The sequence below is a fragment of the Rhinopithecus bieti genome, unplaced genomic scaffold, assembly GCF_001698545.2.
Source record: "Rhinopithecus bieti isolate Rb0 unplaced genomic scaffold, ASM169854v2 scaffold_33330, whole genome shotgun sequence".
Lineage (NCBI taxonomy): Eukaryota > Metazoa > Chordata > Mammalia > Primates > Cercopithecidae > Rhinopithecus > Rhinopithecus bieti.
In genome coordinates this window covers 115,747-134,240 of record NW_016814059.1, presented here as the reverse complement: position 1 = coordinate 134,240, position 18,494 = coordinate 115,747, and the positions used below count along the sequence as shown (strand labels likewise).

The window sequence follows — 18,494 nt, the reverse complement described above, 5'->3', positions numbered from 1 at the left end:
GTGCTTACTGAGCTTCCTGAGTATCTTAGTTTATAGATTTGGAAAAAAATTCTGGCCATTATTTCATCAAATAATTTTTCTGTCCTATCCCCCTCCTTTCCTAGGGCTCCAATCACACGGGATGGGCCTTGTGGCATTATTCCATGGCCATGTGTGCCATTTCTTTCCATCTGTTTCTCCCTGTACATCACTGGGATCACACATAGCTGTATTTTCAGGTTCACTAATATTTTCTCTTGTTGGGTCTAATCGACTATAGTCTCCACCAGGGTATGACACAGGCAGTGGATGTCAGTCTGCCTCTTTCCCAGCCCATCCAGTGTTTACCTCGTAGAACCACTGACAAACTGGCACTGGAAATGGGTGGAGATAAGTGTGGATCAACAACACAGCTGACCTGTCAACAGCAGCCTAGGCCGAGGCAGTTATCACTGGACTCCCAGCGTGTCGGAAGCAGGGTCCCGTACTTAGCTGCAGGTACCATTCCTGGGAAGGGGACTAGCAGCCCCCTGGAGGCAGGCTGATCACACTGGACTCTTCCATCACTGAGGGGAATATCTCCTGGTTTGTTTCCCTTATTCCAGATATGGATATGTCTTTGCTGTCAGTGTTTCTGCCAGTGCCATCTGTGGGCTTGATGAATGGCTTACTCACTATTGCCCACCTCCTATTGCATTGTTAAGGAATTTATTTTACAGCAAAAGCAGCAGGTGAACAGGTACACACTTGGAATCCCTACGTTTCCCATCACCCAGAGGTGACAAGTCTGATAAAGCGTGAGGATGACTTCTTGACACTTCAGGTGTGCTGCCCATGGGGAGGCAGTGCCCTAGAACATTGGACTGCCATCCAGATGGAAAACATAGAGCCTCAAACTGTGGACCAAGACATGGCACAATTTCATAGCCAGAATAATGTCTGTAATGTCAAATGGGTGGAATTAAGACCGGCCCTGCTCACCACCACATCCAGCACTTAATGCAGGGTGGCTGGTGCTGCTGTTCAGAAGATCCTTCACCTCCTTTGAGGGGCTCCCTTGCAGGACTGTACATCCCTGGCTGTTGAATCTAGCTGCGGCCGTGTGGCTTACTGTGGCCAATGAACCAGGAGTGGGGCTGCTGTATTTTGCATCTGTGCATAAGATTTACCATCTAGGCAGGCTCGTCACCGCTCTCTTCCCAAAGTCATCTGACTGGCCAAGTCCCAGGAGGGGCTGCTGTGCAGGGCTGGATGCAGATGGTGACGTGGAGCAGAGCTGCAGCTGACCTGCCTGGGAGAGACGGGTGAGGACCACATCTATTTCGCTTACCCTTACATTTTATTGGCTTACATTTGTTACTGCAGCATCAATGATCCCAGGTGGGCTGATAAACCCATTCACATAATTTTGCTTTTCTCGTCTGTGACGCTGGGCTCTTTTGCTTTCAAGGTCCTAGTTCCCAAGGCTGGAATGCTCTCACCTGGGACCTCAGCGATCCATCTGCTGCACTGAAAGTTCAGACGGTCATCAGCTATTTGGGGCGGCTCATACCACTTAGCTAATAGTTCAAGAAAAGCGTGCTGTCTCAGTGGGGATGGCTAACGCCAGTGAAAGGGCTATCTTGGAGCTCAGTGGATTCTCTAGGTACTTCTCAGTGTTTTTACGACTAATACTGTGACTAACAAAGGCAAGACGACAACTGCTTCAGACACACTGAAATGAAAATTTGAGTCCTCTCACTGGGTAAAGACCCCTGAGCATCCCAAGTACTGCTTAGGGTCAAGAAAACGTGGAATGGATAGTGGAAGAAGGAAGGTGTAGCTGCTTTTCACAGCCTCACAGCTAGCCACAGCATGAGGACAGTAGCGGGCATGCAGGCTGTCCTCATGCCTCACATGTCCTTTGCTTGGTGTGCGTGCATGTGTGAGCACGTGTGGAAGCATCATGTGCGGTGTGCATTTAGTGTGAGCGATGTGCATCTTGCTCATTGAATGCTCATGAACGTGTGCATGTCAACTGTGTTCGGAGACGCATGCTACATGTGTGAGCATCAGCATGAGTGCCATGTGAGCTCCGCATGTGGACGCGTGAGCATGTTCGGAGTGTGAAATGTGTGGCTGCATGTGCTAGTGCGAGTGAGCCTGGGGTCACGCATCCTTTGTATTGATACTGCCTTTTTTAGTCCACTCTCAGTATCCACTATTTACACAGGGAAATAGGGTGGCAGAGTGACACTTCTGAAACGCTACCATGATTCTTCTTTTCTTTTTTTTTTTTTTTTTTTTTTTGTTTTGGGATGGAGTCTCACTCTGTTGCCCGGGCTGGAGTGCAGTGGCCAGATCTCAGCTCACTGCAAGCTCCGCTTCCCGGGTTTTGCTATTCTCCTGCCTCAGCCTCCCGAGTAGCTGGGACTACAGGCGCCCGCCACCTCGCCCGGCTAGTTTTTTGTATTTTTTCGTAGAGACGGGGTTTCAGTGTTAGCCAGGATGGTCTCGATCTCCTGACCTCGTGATCCGCCCGTCTCGGTCTCCCAAAGTGCTGGGATTACAGGCTTGAGCCACTGCGCCCGGCCTGAAACTTAGATTTTCATGTCAGAGAATATCCAGACGGGTTTACGGCTGTACCAGAGAACCGGAGTCCCCCAGAGACGGCGAGGAAGACTCCTGGGTCTTTACTGTTTCTGGGGAAGGTAAAAGCACCTGAGTTGGGTGGTGAGTACAGCACTGTCGGGACATGTCCGAGTGTGTGGCTTACCTGCGGACACAGAACAGCTGTGTGTGGGCAGTGCTGGTTCTTCACTACCCCGTTTGCCCTCAGCCCCACTTCCCACATCCCAAGCTCTGCTTCATGGCCTAGGGGGCCTCCCCTCAGAGCCAGCTTCTGGTTAGGATCAGCACACGCATGGCAGCAGCAGCAGCTGGCCAGGAAGACGAGCCCATTCTCTCTGCCCTGGTTCTGATGGAGTCTCTGGCACAGCAGGTGCAGCTGTGTCAACTCTTGTGTGAACACCAGGGGTGGGTTCGCTTTTTCTGAGGGCCCCACCTTCATTTCTCCTGGCTCCAATGCTGGATGGAGAACTGAACACACAGAAGCAGAGCATGTCCGATGACAAACACGTGTGCCCCAAACCACACGAGTTACCCTGCTGTGCACCTCCCTGTGTGCACACGCCAGGCATGGCCACCCTGCCCACAGCCTGCGCCTGGAGCCAGACACTCCTCCTCCTCGGTCTCATGCCAGCTGCATCTTAGCAGCGGCTGCCCCGTCCAGCACTGAAGTGAGATGTGCAGATCTAGTCTTTGTTTTAACCCTTGCTTTACTTAAAACTTGGACATATTTAATCAATTTCAAAGGCAGTATTCATTTATTAAAAATGGCAAATGCATACAAGCATGAAGAAGTAAAAATTGCTGTTGCTTGAAATAATGTCATTTTGGTGCATATTCTCTCACTGAGTGAGGTCAGACTGCACAGCTCACTGGTAGCCCACGTCTGAGACTTACCTTCCTGAACAACAGAACGATTCCTTTTTCACCCTCTCAGTATCCCCATAATTGTACACAGGGAAATGAGTAGTGGTGGATGGTGAACTTTGAAACTTAGTTTTCAAAGTATTAAAAGGAGAAAGGCCTGCAGATTGGCCGTTTGCAGGCTTTGCTCCTTAAGTTTTCTTCCATACTTGATGCTGGTGGAGACACAATCTTGATTCTTCACATGCAGTTTTGGGGAGTGTAACAGGTGAACTCCGTCTTTTACCTCTAGTTCCAAACCTTTTACTGATTCAGTAGGACTCAGTGCCGGATCCATTTTCCTCTTTGCTTGACAAAACATGCTTAAGGTGCATGTGCTTACAACTGAGAAATTACGTAAGTCAACCCACCAGGCAGGCAGGCAGCCATCCACGTTTCAACTCTAAAATGTCTGCTACTGTCCACAAAATACCAAAACACTCCAGAGCATCCCTTTGCCACCAAGACAGCTTTTTCTATAGAATTTCAATTCTTGTGTTTTCCAAACATGCTAGAACCACATTAAGAAAGTCTCATCTGGATTCGCTCTCCTCTCACAAAGCCTGTTGTTGTCTTTTTAATAAAAAACCACACAAAACAACATCACTCCCAAGTACAGAAGACTTTACGTTTTATTTATTCCACTGAAAATCCCAAGTTCCTTCGTGGTGACCCTCCTTCTGCCCTCACACCTCAGCAGGTCCCTGCAGGCCAGGGCCCATGCCCCGCCTGCCCATGGGTCTGGCTCCCAGGCCACTAGGGGGCCCACTGCATCCCGTCTCATGCACGAGGGATTTAACTCAATGCTATGTACATTCACAGTTCTGAATACCCGCCAACTCTAAGTCACCACAAAGAGAAAAGAGAATCAGGAGGAACAAACATCCATTCAAAGTCTGTTTATCAGAGATTTTTTTCTGAAAATGCACAGTGGCATTTCATTCAAAAAAACCCTTCATCTGCAGACGTGCAGAAGGGAGACGGCCTGGGTCCCTCCCTCAGAATATCTTAGTTTATTTACCTCCTTCATTGGCCATTTGCAGGCTCTTCTCCTTGAAAAATGAATCTTTACGCATTCTCCAATTATAAAATCAATGACTGTTAGCTACCAAAGTCTGCACTAGAATTTCTTCTGTGTCCAACACACCGAGAGCCCTGAAATTGACTTCGGTTTACTCCGTCCCTGTCTGTCCTGCTGGCAGTGTCCATGCTAGAAACAAGTCGAGGTGATTGATTGAAACAGAGCTGAAGGTTGTTTGTTTTTAAATGTCTGTCAGTGGAGAAACGCGTATCACGAATCTCTGAGGAAGTTAGTAAACATTTTTCCTGTACTTACTGGCCTTGGTGGTCACTTTCTATAGAGATGCCCCAAATATAAAAATCAATTCATTTCAGAAATCAAAAAAAATTTTCAAATAAACCCGGAGCCTTTGCTTTAGGAAGCCAACTAAAGTCTGTGATGATTATTGTGCTTGAAGGATGGGTTTCTAATTATGTCATAAAAAATGATGAAACAAGGTGACGTCATGGGGACTTCAGGTGACATCAAAATACCCCCTTCCCAGGGCCTGGAAGTCCCTCTGCCTTTGACTCTAAGATGGGGCAGGACCCCTGCTCTCAGTGGGATATGCCTGCGACCCTGGCGCCGGGAGGCAGTGCTGCAAAGAGGAGTGGTGTCCGCGCAGCTGTCACCAGACATCCTCGTCACCCTCCGCACCGCATGGCTCAGCGTCTCCTTCCACAAGCAAAAGACTGCGGCTCCCCTCTCTGTAGGAAGGTCAGCCACACTCAGGTGGCTGTGTCATGCCAGTCACCATGGAAACCAGGGCTGAGAGGAAGATGCAGCCGCTTCCAGCAGGGACCTGGCCTGAGAGCAAGGGAGGAGCGGCATGGTGGTGGCTGCCTTGAGCTTCCAGCTTGGGCCCTGCTCATTTGAACAATATTCAACTTCGGATTGGAGTTTAGGCTACAGTGAAGTGGATTACGTTATGCCGAAACAAAAACACCGAACTGCCAACGTTTATAAAAAAGAGAGGACTGGAAAAGGATTAAGAAAAGCAGAAAAAGTGTTTTGGGGCTAGGTCCTTGAGTTCACACCTCCCCAGGGGACCCAACGGAAGGAGAGGGATGACCTGCTGGAGAGAGGCCTGATGGAAATTTAAGTCAAAGCCCAAACAGCCTCAGATTCTATATTTAAAAAAAAAAAAAAAAAAAAAAAAAAAGGCCTATAAATAAATATCCTTTGACCCTAAAAGGAAAAATGAAGTAGAAAAACAATTTTCATTTTAAAAAAATGCTGCATGTTTCCTGAAGTACCTAAATGGAAGTTTATAAAATACTCATGAGCTCCAGCACACAGGTAGAAACACTGAAAACTCAGGCGACGGCTCTGCCAGGCTGTGGAACCACAGAGGCAGACAGAGGTTTCGTGCCAGAGCGACACGCAGGCGCACGCTCCGTGTGGTAGGCGTGTGCTGAGTGTGCACGGAGGCCCGCCCGGTGCACGCTGCCACTGGAAGAGGCTGCGACAGAGACTCGAAGTCAGGACCCCGTGGGAGAACACGGGGCGGCACCGGTGCCCCCCGCCCAGCAGGGAACCTGACCCCACGGGGTTCAAGCCAGGCGAGGGATCCGCGTGCGCGCCCTCCAATTCTCGCACAGTACGCACCGGTTCTGCAACAGAGACTCTTCACAAAGGAACAAGATACAAACAGCCCCCGAAGCCCTTGGAACTCGGGCTGAAGACAGTGCCTGGACAGCAGGAGTGAGAAGCGGAGCCCAGAGGTCACTCGCAAAGAGGCTCATGGCGGTGATGGCCACGTGGGAGGGGCCGCGTCTCTCCGCAACCCTCGGTCCTAATCCAGCTTCTTGCGAACGGGCTTCCGCCCAGCGTCCGAGTTTTCCGGGCTGAAATCGGCACAGAAGCCGTTTGGGATCAGCGCAGGTGGGGTCTCTGCACAGCTTTCGAAATGTGTCTGATCCGGGTACAGGTATTCCTCTGCGAAGTCAGGGTACATTTCTGCAAACCTGTGGAAGTCAGCTGGAAAGACAAAGGCCCCTGTGGTTATGGACTGGGGAGCAGCAAATGCCTAGGATTTGGAGGCTCTTTTCCCAGGGCTCTGGTGGGTGTCCACCTCACGCCCTTCAGGGAGGGTTAGAATCGTCTGTGAAATGGATGCTTGCAGGGTGGAGACAGGAACTTGCACTTATTTTCTTTGCAGTGCACGAAGTCACCCTGACAACGAGGGCAGGCTGAGTGTCCTCCTAGCTACTCCTGCTTTTCGGAAAACCTACAGAAAGCTTCTGGTTTTGAATTCGATAGATATATCCTGGGGACTTAGCACTTCTGAGGCACTGTAACCAGAGGAGCTGGCTGCCTTTTCTTTTAAAACATCATCAACAGCATCATCATCATCATCATCATCATCATATCTAAGTTAGTGTTTTTTTCAGTTTCATACCCATGCTGAGCAGTCCAAACCCTTAAATGGATTTGTAATCTAGTACCCAGGGAGTGCCTTGGAATGCCATGGGCTGTTTTTTGTCTGTGTTTTCAAGTTGAACCAACTGAGTACATGGAAATCGGTAATACGGTCTCTTCTCATGCGTTTGCCTGGTGCTAGGAGTGGCATATTCAGCCTCCCTCATGGACAGTCTGGCTTTAAAGGTGGGATATAAAGGGGTGTTCACAGTTTAGACATTTCTGTATTACTTAACATTTTTATGGGAGTGTATTCGTGTAGTTGTGTAATTAAATACATATGTAAATATTTATATATACATTAATAGTTATACTGTGCACACACAGTAACTAAACACACATGCATACTTTCAATACTAAAAGCACGCACATGTGTGCACGTGTGCACACACACACACGGTAACTAAACACACATAGGCGCTTTCAATACTGAAACAAGTGCACACATCTGCACTTCTGCCTCCAGACCCCACGCAGACACTGCATGCAGCGCTCTCGCGTGTCTTCTCATTTGCTCTGAGGCCACAGTTCAGCGGCATCCACCGTGAGGAACGAGGCCAGAGCCTGCAGCCCTCGGAGCCCTGGGTGGATGCAGCGTGGCTCATTCACACTGCAGGAGAGGGAGGCGCCCCGGGCTCGGGTTTGCGGATTTTGCACAGCAATTTAAAAATATCAACCGCCATTTCCCAGACACTGACAGCTCGTGCTCTGGAAACAGCCGTGTTACCAGTCACTTCATCAGACGTCCAGACAGGTGAGTTTTCTCGGGAGGAAGTCACCCTGGGCGGCACGGTGGTCTGCAGTGCCCCTCCTCGTCTCTCCTGACAGACCCCTCCCTGGCCGGCAGTGACAAAGGCCACAGCCAGTGGCCTCGAGGGCTGAGTGCGGGTATCCCCCACCTCCAGGCACCGTGGCCTGAGGCCACGGAATGCTCAGAGTGTCGGAACTGGGCTTGGAGTTTGGTTGTATAAATCACCAAAACAAATCAGATTGGAAAGCTCCCTACGAACCTTGCCAGGTCTCCAGAACCTTCCTTCTCAGGGGTTTCTGTGATACACAGGGCAGCCTGCTGAATGGAGGCATGGCAAGGACTCCACTCCCGTCCTGGGCTCCCACAGAGACTCGCCCCACCCACACTGCCCGGCCCCTGCCCAAGGGCCGCGGGCAGGACCTCACTCCTGCCGGCTCACCGAATGTGATCTTCCCCTTCTCCTCTTGGTCAATGGCTCGGAACAGGTCGGTCACGGTGAGCTCCGCCACCCCCAGGGCGGTCTTGAGGATGCAGGACAGGTCACCTTCGCCGACGCTGCCATCCTCCTGCGCTCCATACATCTGCAAGGCAAGCTGGGTGTCACCTTGCGGCCTCCTCCCCTGCCCACCAGGCCCCGCTGTCCAGGGACACCCCAGCGGCCCTGCCCCGCTGTCTCAGAACTGCTGGGCACCTGCAGGGTTGGCGGCTGGACACAGGGGACTTGAGCTTCCGTGTGGAGCCGCGCAGCAGGGCCCTGTGCCTTGGATCTGGCCCCTCCAGGTGCCTTGCGGACACACAGCAGATGCTTCTCGGGCAAGGACTCAGACGCTGCCCACCCCACCCGTGATAGCTCAGCAAAGCAACCCGCACCTGTGGCTGCCATTGGGAGGCCACAGAAGGGACCTGCCTGGGCCATGGGCGAGCGTGGCGCAAGCCTGGGCTGCAGAGTCTCCCCACGGCCCTCTGCCTGCGTTTAAGTGCAGGCTACAGCGGACGTGTTCACAAGCATCAGTAATAACATTTAAAAAGCCCCGATGGTTAGAAATCGACAGGGCAGATCAGGAGCAGAAACGAGAAGGACCTGGGAGGGCCCCAGGGGGGAGCGGAAACCAGGACTCGGGCTCTGTCCTGAGCCTCACATGTGACGCCTCCTCTCTTCCTCCTGCTCCAGCTGTGGAGGCAGAGGCTCCAGCCCTCTCTGTGCAGGGACCAGGGCCGAGGCACCTGCCGCCCACGCCCCACAGCTCCACGGCGCTCCCCTCCTGGCTTCATACGGACCCTGTCATCTGGGGATCCTCCAGACCCCTTGTTCAGGGCCTGCCCGTCCCTCTGTCTCCTCGGAAACACTTCGGCTCCCTGTGGGGTGCAGGATCCTGCCCCAGCCCTTGAGGCTCGAGCCCGGCCCACGGGCTCTGTGGCAGCACCTTCGTCTCAGACGCCGCCTTGTCCTTCCGCTCCAACCCCTGGGCTCCCTCAGACCCCTCCCTGCCCCCTCAGATGGGCCAGCTCTTCTACCTGGTTCTTGCCCCGAGTCCTCTACCTGGGGATGCACTATCCCCCGCCGCCCTCTCTGCCTGGGGCCTGTGGTTCCCGGGACTCCCGACAGGGCCGTCGCCCTGACTCCGAGCCCCTCCTCCCATTCTTCTGCTCCAGTGCGCGGTGATCTTGTGAGCGTTCGCTCCACGCTCCGAGAAGCAGGCTGCATGTGAAGGGCATTGCCCTCTCTTCAAGGAGGGGCTTCGCGTTCACCTCACCCGGCTCCTCCTCATGGTGCTCAGGGGAGAAACGCTGACGCCTCTAGCCTGCTGGCCTGGCAAGCTGTCCCAGGGATCACACCCTCTTCCCGAGGCTCTGCCTCTACCCGCGCAGCCTACTGCCGCAGGCTCTGGGGGCCCCATCCTCACCCTCCACCCTCCCTCCCCGGGCCTCATCCCACAGCATTGGTGCACGCAGCCACCCTGTCTTCTGTGGTCTACGTTTCTCTCCTGCTTTTAGATTTCCTGAATCAAACATCTGCAGACAAAATCCACGTTGGTGCTGCTGGAGCCTCAGCACAGGCCGGGTCAAACCCCCAGGGCCATGGCCTCCAGCTCCTCGACCAACCCGGCTCCCACTCAGCCCTCAGGGAGCAGTGCCTCCTGCCCCCCAGTGGTTGCAAGGCTGCTTCAGAGGGGACGACCTGACATCTGTGTCCGTTTGGACACGAGAACTGCAGATGCGGACTTTCATCCTTCAGCCTGGTGTAGATGCTACAGGGGAAATGCAGAGGTAGGACGGAGGCTACTACAGACAACAGACTTCAGGTTCTCACTGTCCATTCTCTGAGCCGCTGGAATTTTTACCAGGACATCTCAAGGTTTTACACAGTAGTAATAGTGAAAAAGAACAAAAACAAGGGGCCCCAAGGCGTATGAAGCACGTCTGTGCGTTGCATATCTGGAAAGTCTTAAGCACTGGTGTGTGCCTCTGGGGTTCTAGGTGCTAGGAGTTCTGTGGCCACAGTCAGCCTGGGAGGCAGCGTCCTGCATCTGTATGTCCCAAGGGCAGCACGCTGGTACAGTTGCCATGCTCTCTCCCACGAGACTGCTCCGTGGAAGCCCTTCCTGCTACACACAGCCCCCCCTAGAATGTGCCAGGCTTCCAGGGCAGCAGAAAAGCACAGTGGCCATGACATCAGGAAATGACGCCATGGAAGGTGTAGGCTGCAGAAAGGGACACGGGGAGGCAGCCCGCAAGAAGGTGGGAGGAAGGCAGGTAAGCTGAAGAGCGCCAGGGCATCTCCTGTCAGGGCAGAGCTGCTGAGGGTGGAGGTGAGGAGGGACCCAGGCGTTGTCGCGGGGACGCAGACGCAGCCACATCAGCCCGCCTGGAAGCCTGTGAGGCGTGATCACCCATCCTGCCCCTAGGGGTCACTGTAGGGCAGCCTGGGCCTCACCCATTGCCTGGTTCACCAGACACCTCCCGGCCCACCCCAAGCAGGGACCCCGTGCACACTGTCCTCCCCCGGCAGGCATCCTCAACCCTACCACAGCCAGTTACCCTGCCCACCTGCAGGCGGGGCCTCTGCGGGGGGGACAGTCGGGCTCCAAAGCCCATTGTTTATGTTGAGAAACAAGGCAATGCCACCCCCACCGCTACTGTCATTCGATTCCAGATGATACTTGGTAGCTTTAGAGCAGGGGCTGGTGGGGCAAGCGGAACAGGGGGCAGTGGCTCATGCCTGTAATCCCAGCACTTTGAGAGGCCAAGGTGGGTGGATCACTTGAGGCCAGGAGTTTGAGACCAGCCTGGCCAACATGGTGAAACCCTGTCTCTTCTAAAATTACAAAAATTAGCCAGGTGCCGTGGCATGAGCCTGTAATCCCAGGTTCTTGGGAGGCTGAGGCATGAGGATCGCTTGAACCTAGGAGGCAGAGGTTGGTTGCAGTGAGCAAAGACTGTACCACTGCACTCCAGCCTGGACAACAGAGTGAGACTCCGTCTCAAAAAAGTTAAAAAAACCAAAAAACCAGGGCATGGTGAAAGCAGGGCCAGTGGGGGCCGTGAGGCCACAGGGCCTGGCTGAGACCAGGGGCTCTAGGAGGCAGACTGCCTAGGCCTGGAGGAGGCGGGGAGGTCAGGCGTTCTTACACAGGGCCGCCAAATGTTGAGGTCATCCAGTTCATCCTGCCTGGGGTGACCCCCACAAGCCACCTTTGCATGTGGGGACATTCCCCAGTGTTGCTATGGAGAGGGTGTGCTGGCGTCAGAAGCGAGAGAAGGGAGTTCTTGGAGCAGTGAGAGACAAGCAGCTTCCTGACTCACACATCAGGCCCTCAAGAGTCTGGCTGATGTGAGTCACACCCTGTGAGAAGCCTTGGTAAAACTGTGCCTCTGTACAGGAAAAGCCGGCCCAGCTCTATCCCAGATGAAATTCGCATTGGTGCTGCTGGAGCCTCAGCATAGGCCAGGCCACACCCTCAGGGTTACTTAGCCTCCCACCCTCCAGGCCTGACCTAGACCCCACTCAGCCCCCAGGGAGCAGCGACTCCCTTCCCCCACCCCCTGCGGTGAGGCAAGTCCTAAGGGCTTCCCAGGAGTCTGCAGCTGGGCTGGGACCCCAGACTCCGCCAGTGGTGAATGACTGGGCTCTGACATGTAGCCCCTGGGGTTAGCCGAGGCGGGCAGCTCCTCAGCCATGCTTTCTTCAGCAGTCCACAGTCCGAGGGGGAGAGAGGGCGAGGCGTGTGGCCCGTGTTAGGTGCCCTGTAGTGTCTGATGGGATGTGACACCACCAGCCCCACCCAGGTGCCCCAGGACCCAGGAAGAACCTCACCCATGCCTTTCTGATGAATGTGGATTGCTAATTTCAGCAAGAAATAGATCTGGGAGTTTTTTGGGCATTTTACAAACAACAGCTAGCACAAAAAGCTTATGTAAAAATAGCAGTTGGGCAAATTATCAATTAACTGATATTATAAGGAACTAGAGAAATGAACAGTGGTGCTGACATGACTGCACTGTCCTATCCCCAGTCAAATCCATGTGAACTCTGTACTCACCTTGAAAGCCAGCTGGATGGTGTCCAGGGTCCGGGCCGGCCGGCAGACGACAGACAGGGCAACCACGCACTCTCGCAGGTCCACCTGGCCGCTGCCGCTCTGTGGGGAGAGACGCTCTCAGCCACAGCTCGGCCACTGCCTTTGGCACTGGAGAAATGCCAGGGCTTCCCACGGCTCCTGGTGTTAATTAAGGGCCAGTCCCGCTCTCACTCGGGAACGTCTGCCCACGTGAAAAGGCAATCTTGGAAGGACATTCCACCAAGTGGGTTCTCCAAGGTCACTGTGCTGCGTACACTTTTTGGGGTCATTACAATGAATTCCCAGAGTTCACAAGGCTGCCACAGGAAGCACCTCAGCAAAGCACACGCAATGCAGTGCCTGCCACCTGCCGAGACTTGCATTTGAGAAAACTCCGCAAGCACCAAGGCTGCTTCTGGGCTCTAGGAATTTAGTCTGTTTATGGCAACCCATCCATCCTGCAGAAAGAAGGTGAACCCGGAGCTGTGAGGTGGAGCTAAACACGCAGCCTGGGCCAGCTGTGGAAGCCAGTCGGCCCCACACTGACCATTCTCAGTAACTCCTCACACCCAGCGTCTCCAGGGACATGGTGATGTGAGTGAGCAGGGTGGTAAGAGGCACAGGTCAGGGCTGACAGGGTCTGCACTTCTGATGATGATGGGGACGGTCTGCATGTGGCTGCAGGGTGTGCCCAGGCCACAGGAAAGAACCTCCCAGGTCAGGGCTGGAGGAGGTAAGGAGCACCCTGGACAGGGGGAGGACTCTGTTCAGAGAGCAGAAGATGAAGGACAACCAGGAGTGGAGGGAGGACTCCCTGGTCAGAGAGCAGGAGGAGGTTCCAGGAGGACAGCAGGAGGAGAATCCAGGGGTAGAGGGAGGACTCCCAGGTTGGAGAAAACAAGAGAAGGTGGGGAGCACCCAGGATAGGGGGAAGACTCTGGCCAAGAGCAGGTGAGGAGCACTCAGGACAGGGAGAGGACTCTGGCCAGAAAGCAGGAGGTGAGGAGCACCCAGAGGCAAAGGCAGGACTCCCTTGTTGGAGAGAGCAAGAGAAGATGAGGAACACCAGGACAGGCGAAGGATTTTGGCCAGAGAGCAGGAGGTGAGGAGTACCCAGGACAGGGGGAGGACTCTGGCCAGACAGCAGGAGGTGAGGAGCACTCAGAAGCAGACAGAGGACTCTAGTCAGATAGCAGGACATGAGGAGGACCTGGGGCAGAGGGAGGACACTCTGGTCAGAGAGGAGGAGGTGAGGTGAGGAGCACGTGGGGCAGGAGGACTCCCTGATCAGAGAGCAGGAGGTGATGAGCACCCAGGATGGGGGGGACTCTCTGGCCAGACAGCAGGTGAGGAGCACCCAAGAGCAAAGGGAGGACTCTGGTCGGAGCAGGAGGAGGTGAGGTGAGGAGCACTCAGGGGGCAGAGGGAGGACTCCCTGGTCAGAGAGCCAGGGGTGAGGAGCATCCAGGAGCAGAGGGAGGACTTTGACCAGCAGTTGCCCCTCTACGCTTGTGTCAAACACAGCTCATAGGTGCTAGGGGTGAGGCACACACAGGTCCCTGAGGGTCTTCTGAGGGAACTGACAGCTTTCTCTGCGCTATGCCACACCCCTTGCAAGGCATGGGGTACCGGGACTGGGGCTTGGGTATCTGGCAGGTGGAAATGACTACGAGTCCCTGGCTCTGGGAAGGCCTTGGGCTGGGGGTCTGAAGTCCTGGGTATAAACAGAGAATATTCCTACCTCATAAGATCATGTGCATTTGAAATTGCAGAAAATAAAAAATTAACCGCACAGTGTCATAAGTTACCTCAGAATGCTGCCTGTGAAACCAGCATTCACTATTTCGCATTTCAATTTCAACACGGTGGTAAAGCCCTGGGTGCAAACGCAGCTGCAGCTGTGGCATGGACACCAGGCAGGCCTCGCATACAAGACACCGTTTCCAGCTGCCCCGTAGCAGAGGGCCCATGGCTGGGGGCCCTCTTGGTGCGTGTGGGAGAATGCCCTGAGCCACACACTGTGATCCTTGGTTCACGCTCTGCACACTCGTGGGGCGGCCTCCTTCCCGTCCTGGGTGCTCCTCATCTTCTCTTGCTCTCTCCAACCAGGGAGTCCTTCCTTTGCCTCTGGGTGCTCCTCACCTCCTGCTCTCTGGCCAGAGTCCCCCTGCCCTGAGTGCTCCTCACCTGCTCTCTGGCCAGAGAGGCCTCCTGCCTGCCCAGGCTCCACCCAGGGCAGCACTACAGCTGCTCCATGTTGGTGCAAAGCACATATCGCACTGTCACACGGGGCATCCCACGCTGTAGCGGGACAGTCAAGGCTGAAGGAGCCCTCTACATATACCTGGCGTGTCACTGGCTCCTCTAGGACCACAGCATAAGTGTCCATGCTGTGACACTGACTCCCAGAAAAGACCAGGATTGGCCGACCTGTGGCTCGCCATGGCAGCCTGTCCCACCCCTGCATACCGCCTCGCACCTTCCTAAAACCCCAAGGCTGCCCACATGTTCAGGCCCACCTGGCGTGACCGTGAATGCCTCATCAATTACAAGGACCTGGGGATGACATGTGGAGGGCAGAGGGGAGTGGGCGGCTGCACCAGGAGGAAGCCCTCCCACACCCACAGGCTGGCGGGGGGCCTCTAAGCCCATCATAGAGGACGGGCGCATTATTAGAAATTCTGACGCTGCAAAGAGCAGCTCTGGTGAGCAGGGGCCCTGCAGGGGGTCCCTTTGGAGACCCTAGGCTGGGTGTCACCATTTGATATTGTTGGACTCCGTAATCAGACTAAAAAAAAACCCCAAACCAGCCGGGCACGGTGGCTCAAGCCTGTAATCCCAGCACTTTGGGAGGCCGAGACGGGCAGATCACGAGGTCAGGAGATCGAGACCATCCTGGCTAACACGGTGAAACCCCGTCTCTACTAAAAAATACCAAAAAACTAGCCGGGCGAGGTGGCGGGCGCCTGTAGTCCCAGCTACTCGGGAGGCTGAGGCAGGAGAATGGCGTAAACCCGGGAGGCGGAGCTTGCAGTGAGCTGAGATCCGGCCACTGCACTCCAGCCTGGGCGACAGAGCCAGATTCCGTCTCAAAAACAAACAAACAAACAAACAAAAACCCCCAAACCACAGGCATATTCATCAGTAAAGGGTAATTTAAACGTCTAATGTGTACATGTATTTAAAAGCACAGGAGGCAAATACCCTCAAAATGACGGGGTGGGTAGTGAGGGGTGGTTTCCCTTCTCTGCTTTCAAATTCATGTGAAAATATATTTATATTAGAATGAGAACAATTTATACTTCAAAAAGCAGGAGGTTTTGTGGAGACCCCGCTCCTCAGGCGACAGCCCCTACCTCATCGAACAGTGAAAACATGTCTTCCAGCAAGTCAGAAACAGGGACTTCCAGGGAGGCCGCAAACTCCGCAATGCCCATCTTCTCTCCTCCCTTCATCCTGGCACTTTCTGAGTATTTGTCCAGATCTTTTTCAAGTTTTTCCGGTTTTAGCCTAGACAAAAGAGAGGGAAAGCTTTCTTTTTCAATAAAATTGCGCATGCTAACACTAGATTTAGTTGTAAGACGCATCAAAATATTAGAATTATTTACAGAAGCAGCAGCAAGCTAGTTTTCAAGAAAAGGCATTTTCCTAATTGGAAGGTGTGAGATGTGTTCTGTCCAAGTGTCATGCCAGGTGCCTGTGCCCCTGAGACCCGTTCCCTTCCCCAGGGCAGGTCTCGCAGGACACAGGGTGGCCCTCCTGGGGCGCCATCCACACAGACAGCTGGTGCCAGGCACTAAGGGGTTTAAAGACACTATGTAGGCTGAAGTTGATGTTTGAAAAAAGCCAAGCAAAAGCCAGAATAAACATCATTAATAATTACTCCCTTAGTTCCCCGCCCTGCAACCCCAGGGAGCCCCCGCCAGGCCTTGGCAGCAGGGGTTCTAGCTAATGCTCAAGTAAGAAGAACCAGGTACTCACCCGAGGCCCCGCACGAGCCTGGCAAATTCTAAAAGGCAAGTGTCAGCGGGGAGACGGAGCTGTCCTTCCGCCAGGGCCAGCTGGCAGTCCTCGAACGTGTAGTCAGTTACGGAGACGCCCAAGGCCCTGCAAGGAGGGCAGCACCCCCGTCAGCCCAGCCCCATGGCGGCCAGTTCCCACCGCCCCACCGGAGTAGCCGCCGATGGCTCAGGGGAGAGGAGGGCTGAGGAGAGGCAGTGAGACAGGGGAATGGCCTGTTGCTGGGACAGCCACACATGTATCGATGAGCTTCACTCTCATATGGGTGCTCTGAAACAATGACAACAGTCACACGAAAGGTCACCGATCATAGACTGCCATCACACGAGAACCGTGAAAAAGTTTGAAACACTGTGGGAATTACCAACATGTGATGCGGAGACACAACGTGAGCTCATGGTATAAGAATTACTGAAATGTGACCCAGAGGTGCCAAAGTGAGCTCACGGTGCTGGAAAATGGTGCTGATAAGCTTGCTCAACACAGGGTTGCCACAAATGTGAAGCAACTGTCTGTGAAGCACAGTAACATGAAGCAGAGTGAAGCGGGGGGCGCCCTCACTCCCAGAGCTGCCCTGACCGTGCCGTGTATGCTCAGGTGATGAGAAATTGGTACCTCTCCAGTTCTATTTGAGAGCCGCTTAAGTTCCCCTTGGCAAAAGTAGGCATCACCATTTGGGAACAGGAGAGTCTCAGGCTATCCACAGGAAAGAAGGACAAGCCTAACTGAGGGGCTGGCCATGAATCTCAGAGGAGCCCTGGCTGGGAGAACCACCCACCTCCGGCCAGGGTGACTCCAGGGTGGGCAGGGACCAGGAGCCCTGCTGGGAAACCACCCACCTCCGCCAGGTGACTCCAGGTGGGCCAGGGACCAGGAGCTCTGGCTGGGAGAACACCCACCTCCGCCAGCCACACCTGGGGCCATCCCCAGCCTCTCCTGATGGCCTGTCCTGGGTGGCACCTCTCTCCAGGCCAGCACTGCACATGTGTCATTCATCTCAGAACCCTGAATGACACAGAGCTCAGCCTCATCCCAGAGGAAAAGCAAGGTCAGGGAAGGATGTGTGCGCTCTGCCACCCTGGGGTGCCGCTGTCCTCGCAGCAGGCAGGGGAGGAGAACGTGCTTCCAGCACTGCCTCCTAGGACCCGCTACAGGATTGGAAAACCAGCCGGGAGGAGGCACCGCCAGGGTCCCTCTGCTCGTGACCAACTCCACTCCCTGAGTGGTGCTGCACGGGGCACCCGCCCAGGCCCAGGAGTCCGAGGCTGCTTCTCCCTCCCATGTTCCTTGGTGGGGGTTTTGCTGATGGTGGTAGACCCCCCAATGGCCCTGATGGGATGAACACAGCTCCTGGTAATTCAGAGTGGGGTTTTAAGAGAATTCCGAATTACTACAATGGAAATGATGGCACTCTCGTACCCTAAAAAAAGGTGCAGGTTCCTCAGAGTCCGTTTGAAATGGAGGGCTCTAAAATAATCAGTGAGGCCCACAGGTGATCTCTCCTTGAGTTCTGTAAAATGTGTTCTCTTCCTCCCAAGTCCCCAAAAGTAGCAGGTATTGGCAGCAATCCGGGTCACAGGTGCTGGGCTTGGAGGTGGGAATGCATTCCCCTGGTTGGCACCAACTCAGCTTTTTGTATTGTTCAGAGCGGCCTGTGGTGCGGTTGTGTGGAGCTTTGGGGGACAGAGACTGCCGGATCCATTTTTACCCTCGGGTACACGCTCTGGGAGGGAGAGGATGGGAATGTGAGGGAAAGGGCCGCCCAGCTGAATCTGCAGGGTGTCAGCGGAGTGTGAACAAAGTGACCGGAAGGTCAGAGCCAGGCACACTCTGCTGGCCCGGCCATGGCTGTGTTCCCCTCTGGGCTCTCTGGAGAGGCAAGTTCCCAGCCATGCCCCGATCTGCTGCAGCAGGAGCCTGGGGGTGGGGCCGGCGGACTCAGGTGGATGTGGCTCCCAGGTGGCTCCTGCAGCTCAGGTCTGGCAGCCGCCTGGTAGAGGGGAGGCTCCAGCTCCACTGGACAGAGCTTTGCAGGAGGAAGCACTAGGGAGGCGTCCAGGTGGGGGTAAATCCAGGTGGGAGGACTTGGTTGCAAAGACAAGTTTTGGGGGAATGGGACCCTGAGGGATGGAAGGTGCTGAGGGAGGCAGAAGGGGAGGCGGTGTGAGAGGGGGAGGGGGGGGGCATGTGAGGG

General features: G+C 54.5%; 1 protein-coding gene across 3 annotated transcripts in view; it reads right to left on the bottom strand.

The window, feature by feature from the left end:
- Nucleotides 1-4,096: 4,096 nt before the first annotated feature.
- LPCAT1 (lysophosphatidylcholine acyltransferase 1) overlaps nucleotides 4,097-18,494 on the bottom strand; it is a 42,562-nt gene continuing 28,164 nt past the window's right edge. For all 3 annotated transcript variants that reach the window (XM_017849574.1, XM_017849576.1, XM_017849575.1), the window contains 5 exons: nucleotides 16,262-16,387; nucleotides 15,637-15,790; nucleotides 12,263-12,361; nucleotides 8,161-8,302; nucleotides 4,097-6,529 (listed from right to left, as the gene is read on the bottom strand). In XM_017849574.1, coding sequence (XP_017705063.1) covers nucleotides 6,345-6,529; nucleotides 8,161-8,302; nucleotides 12,263-12,361; nucleotides 15,637-15,790; nucleotides 16,262-16,387 — 706 coding nt within the window. In that variant the 3' untranslated portion in view covers nucleotides 4,097-6,344. The remainder of the gene's footprint in view (nucleotides 6,530-8,160; nucleotides 8,303-12,262; nucleotides 12,362-15,636; nucleotides 15,791-16,261; nucleotides 16,388-18,494) is intronic.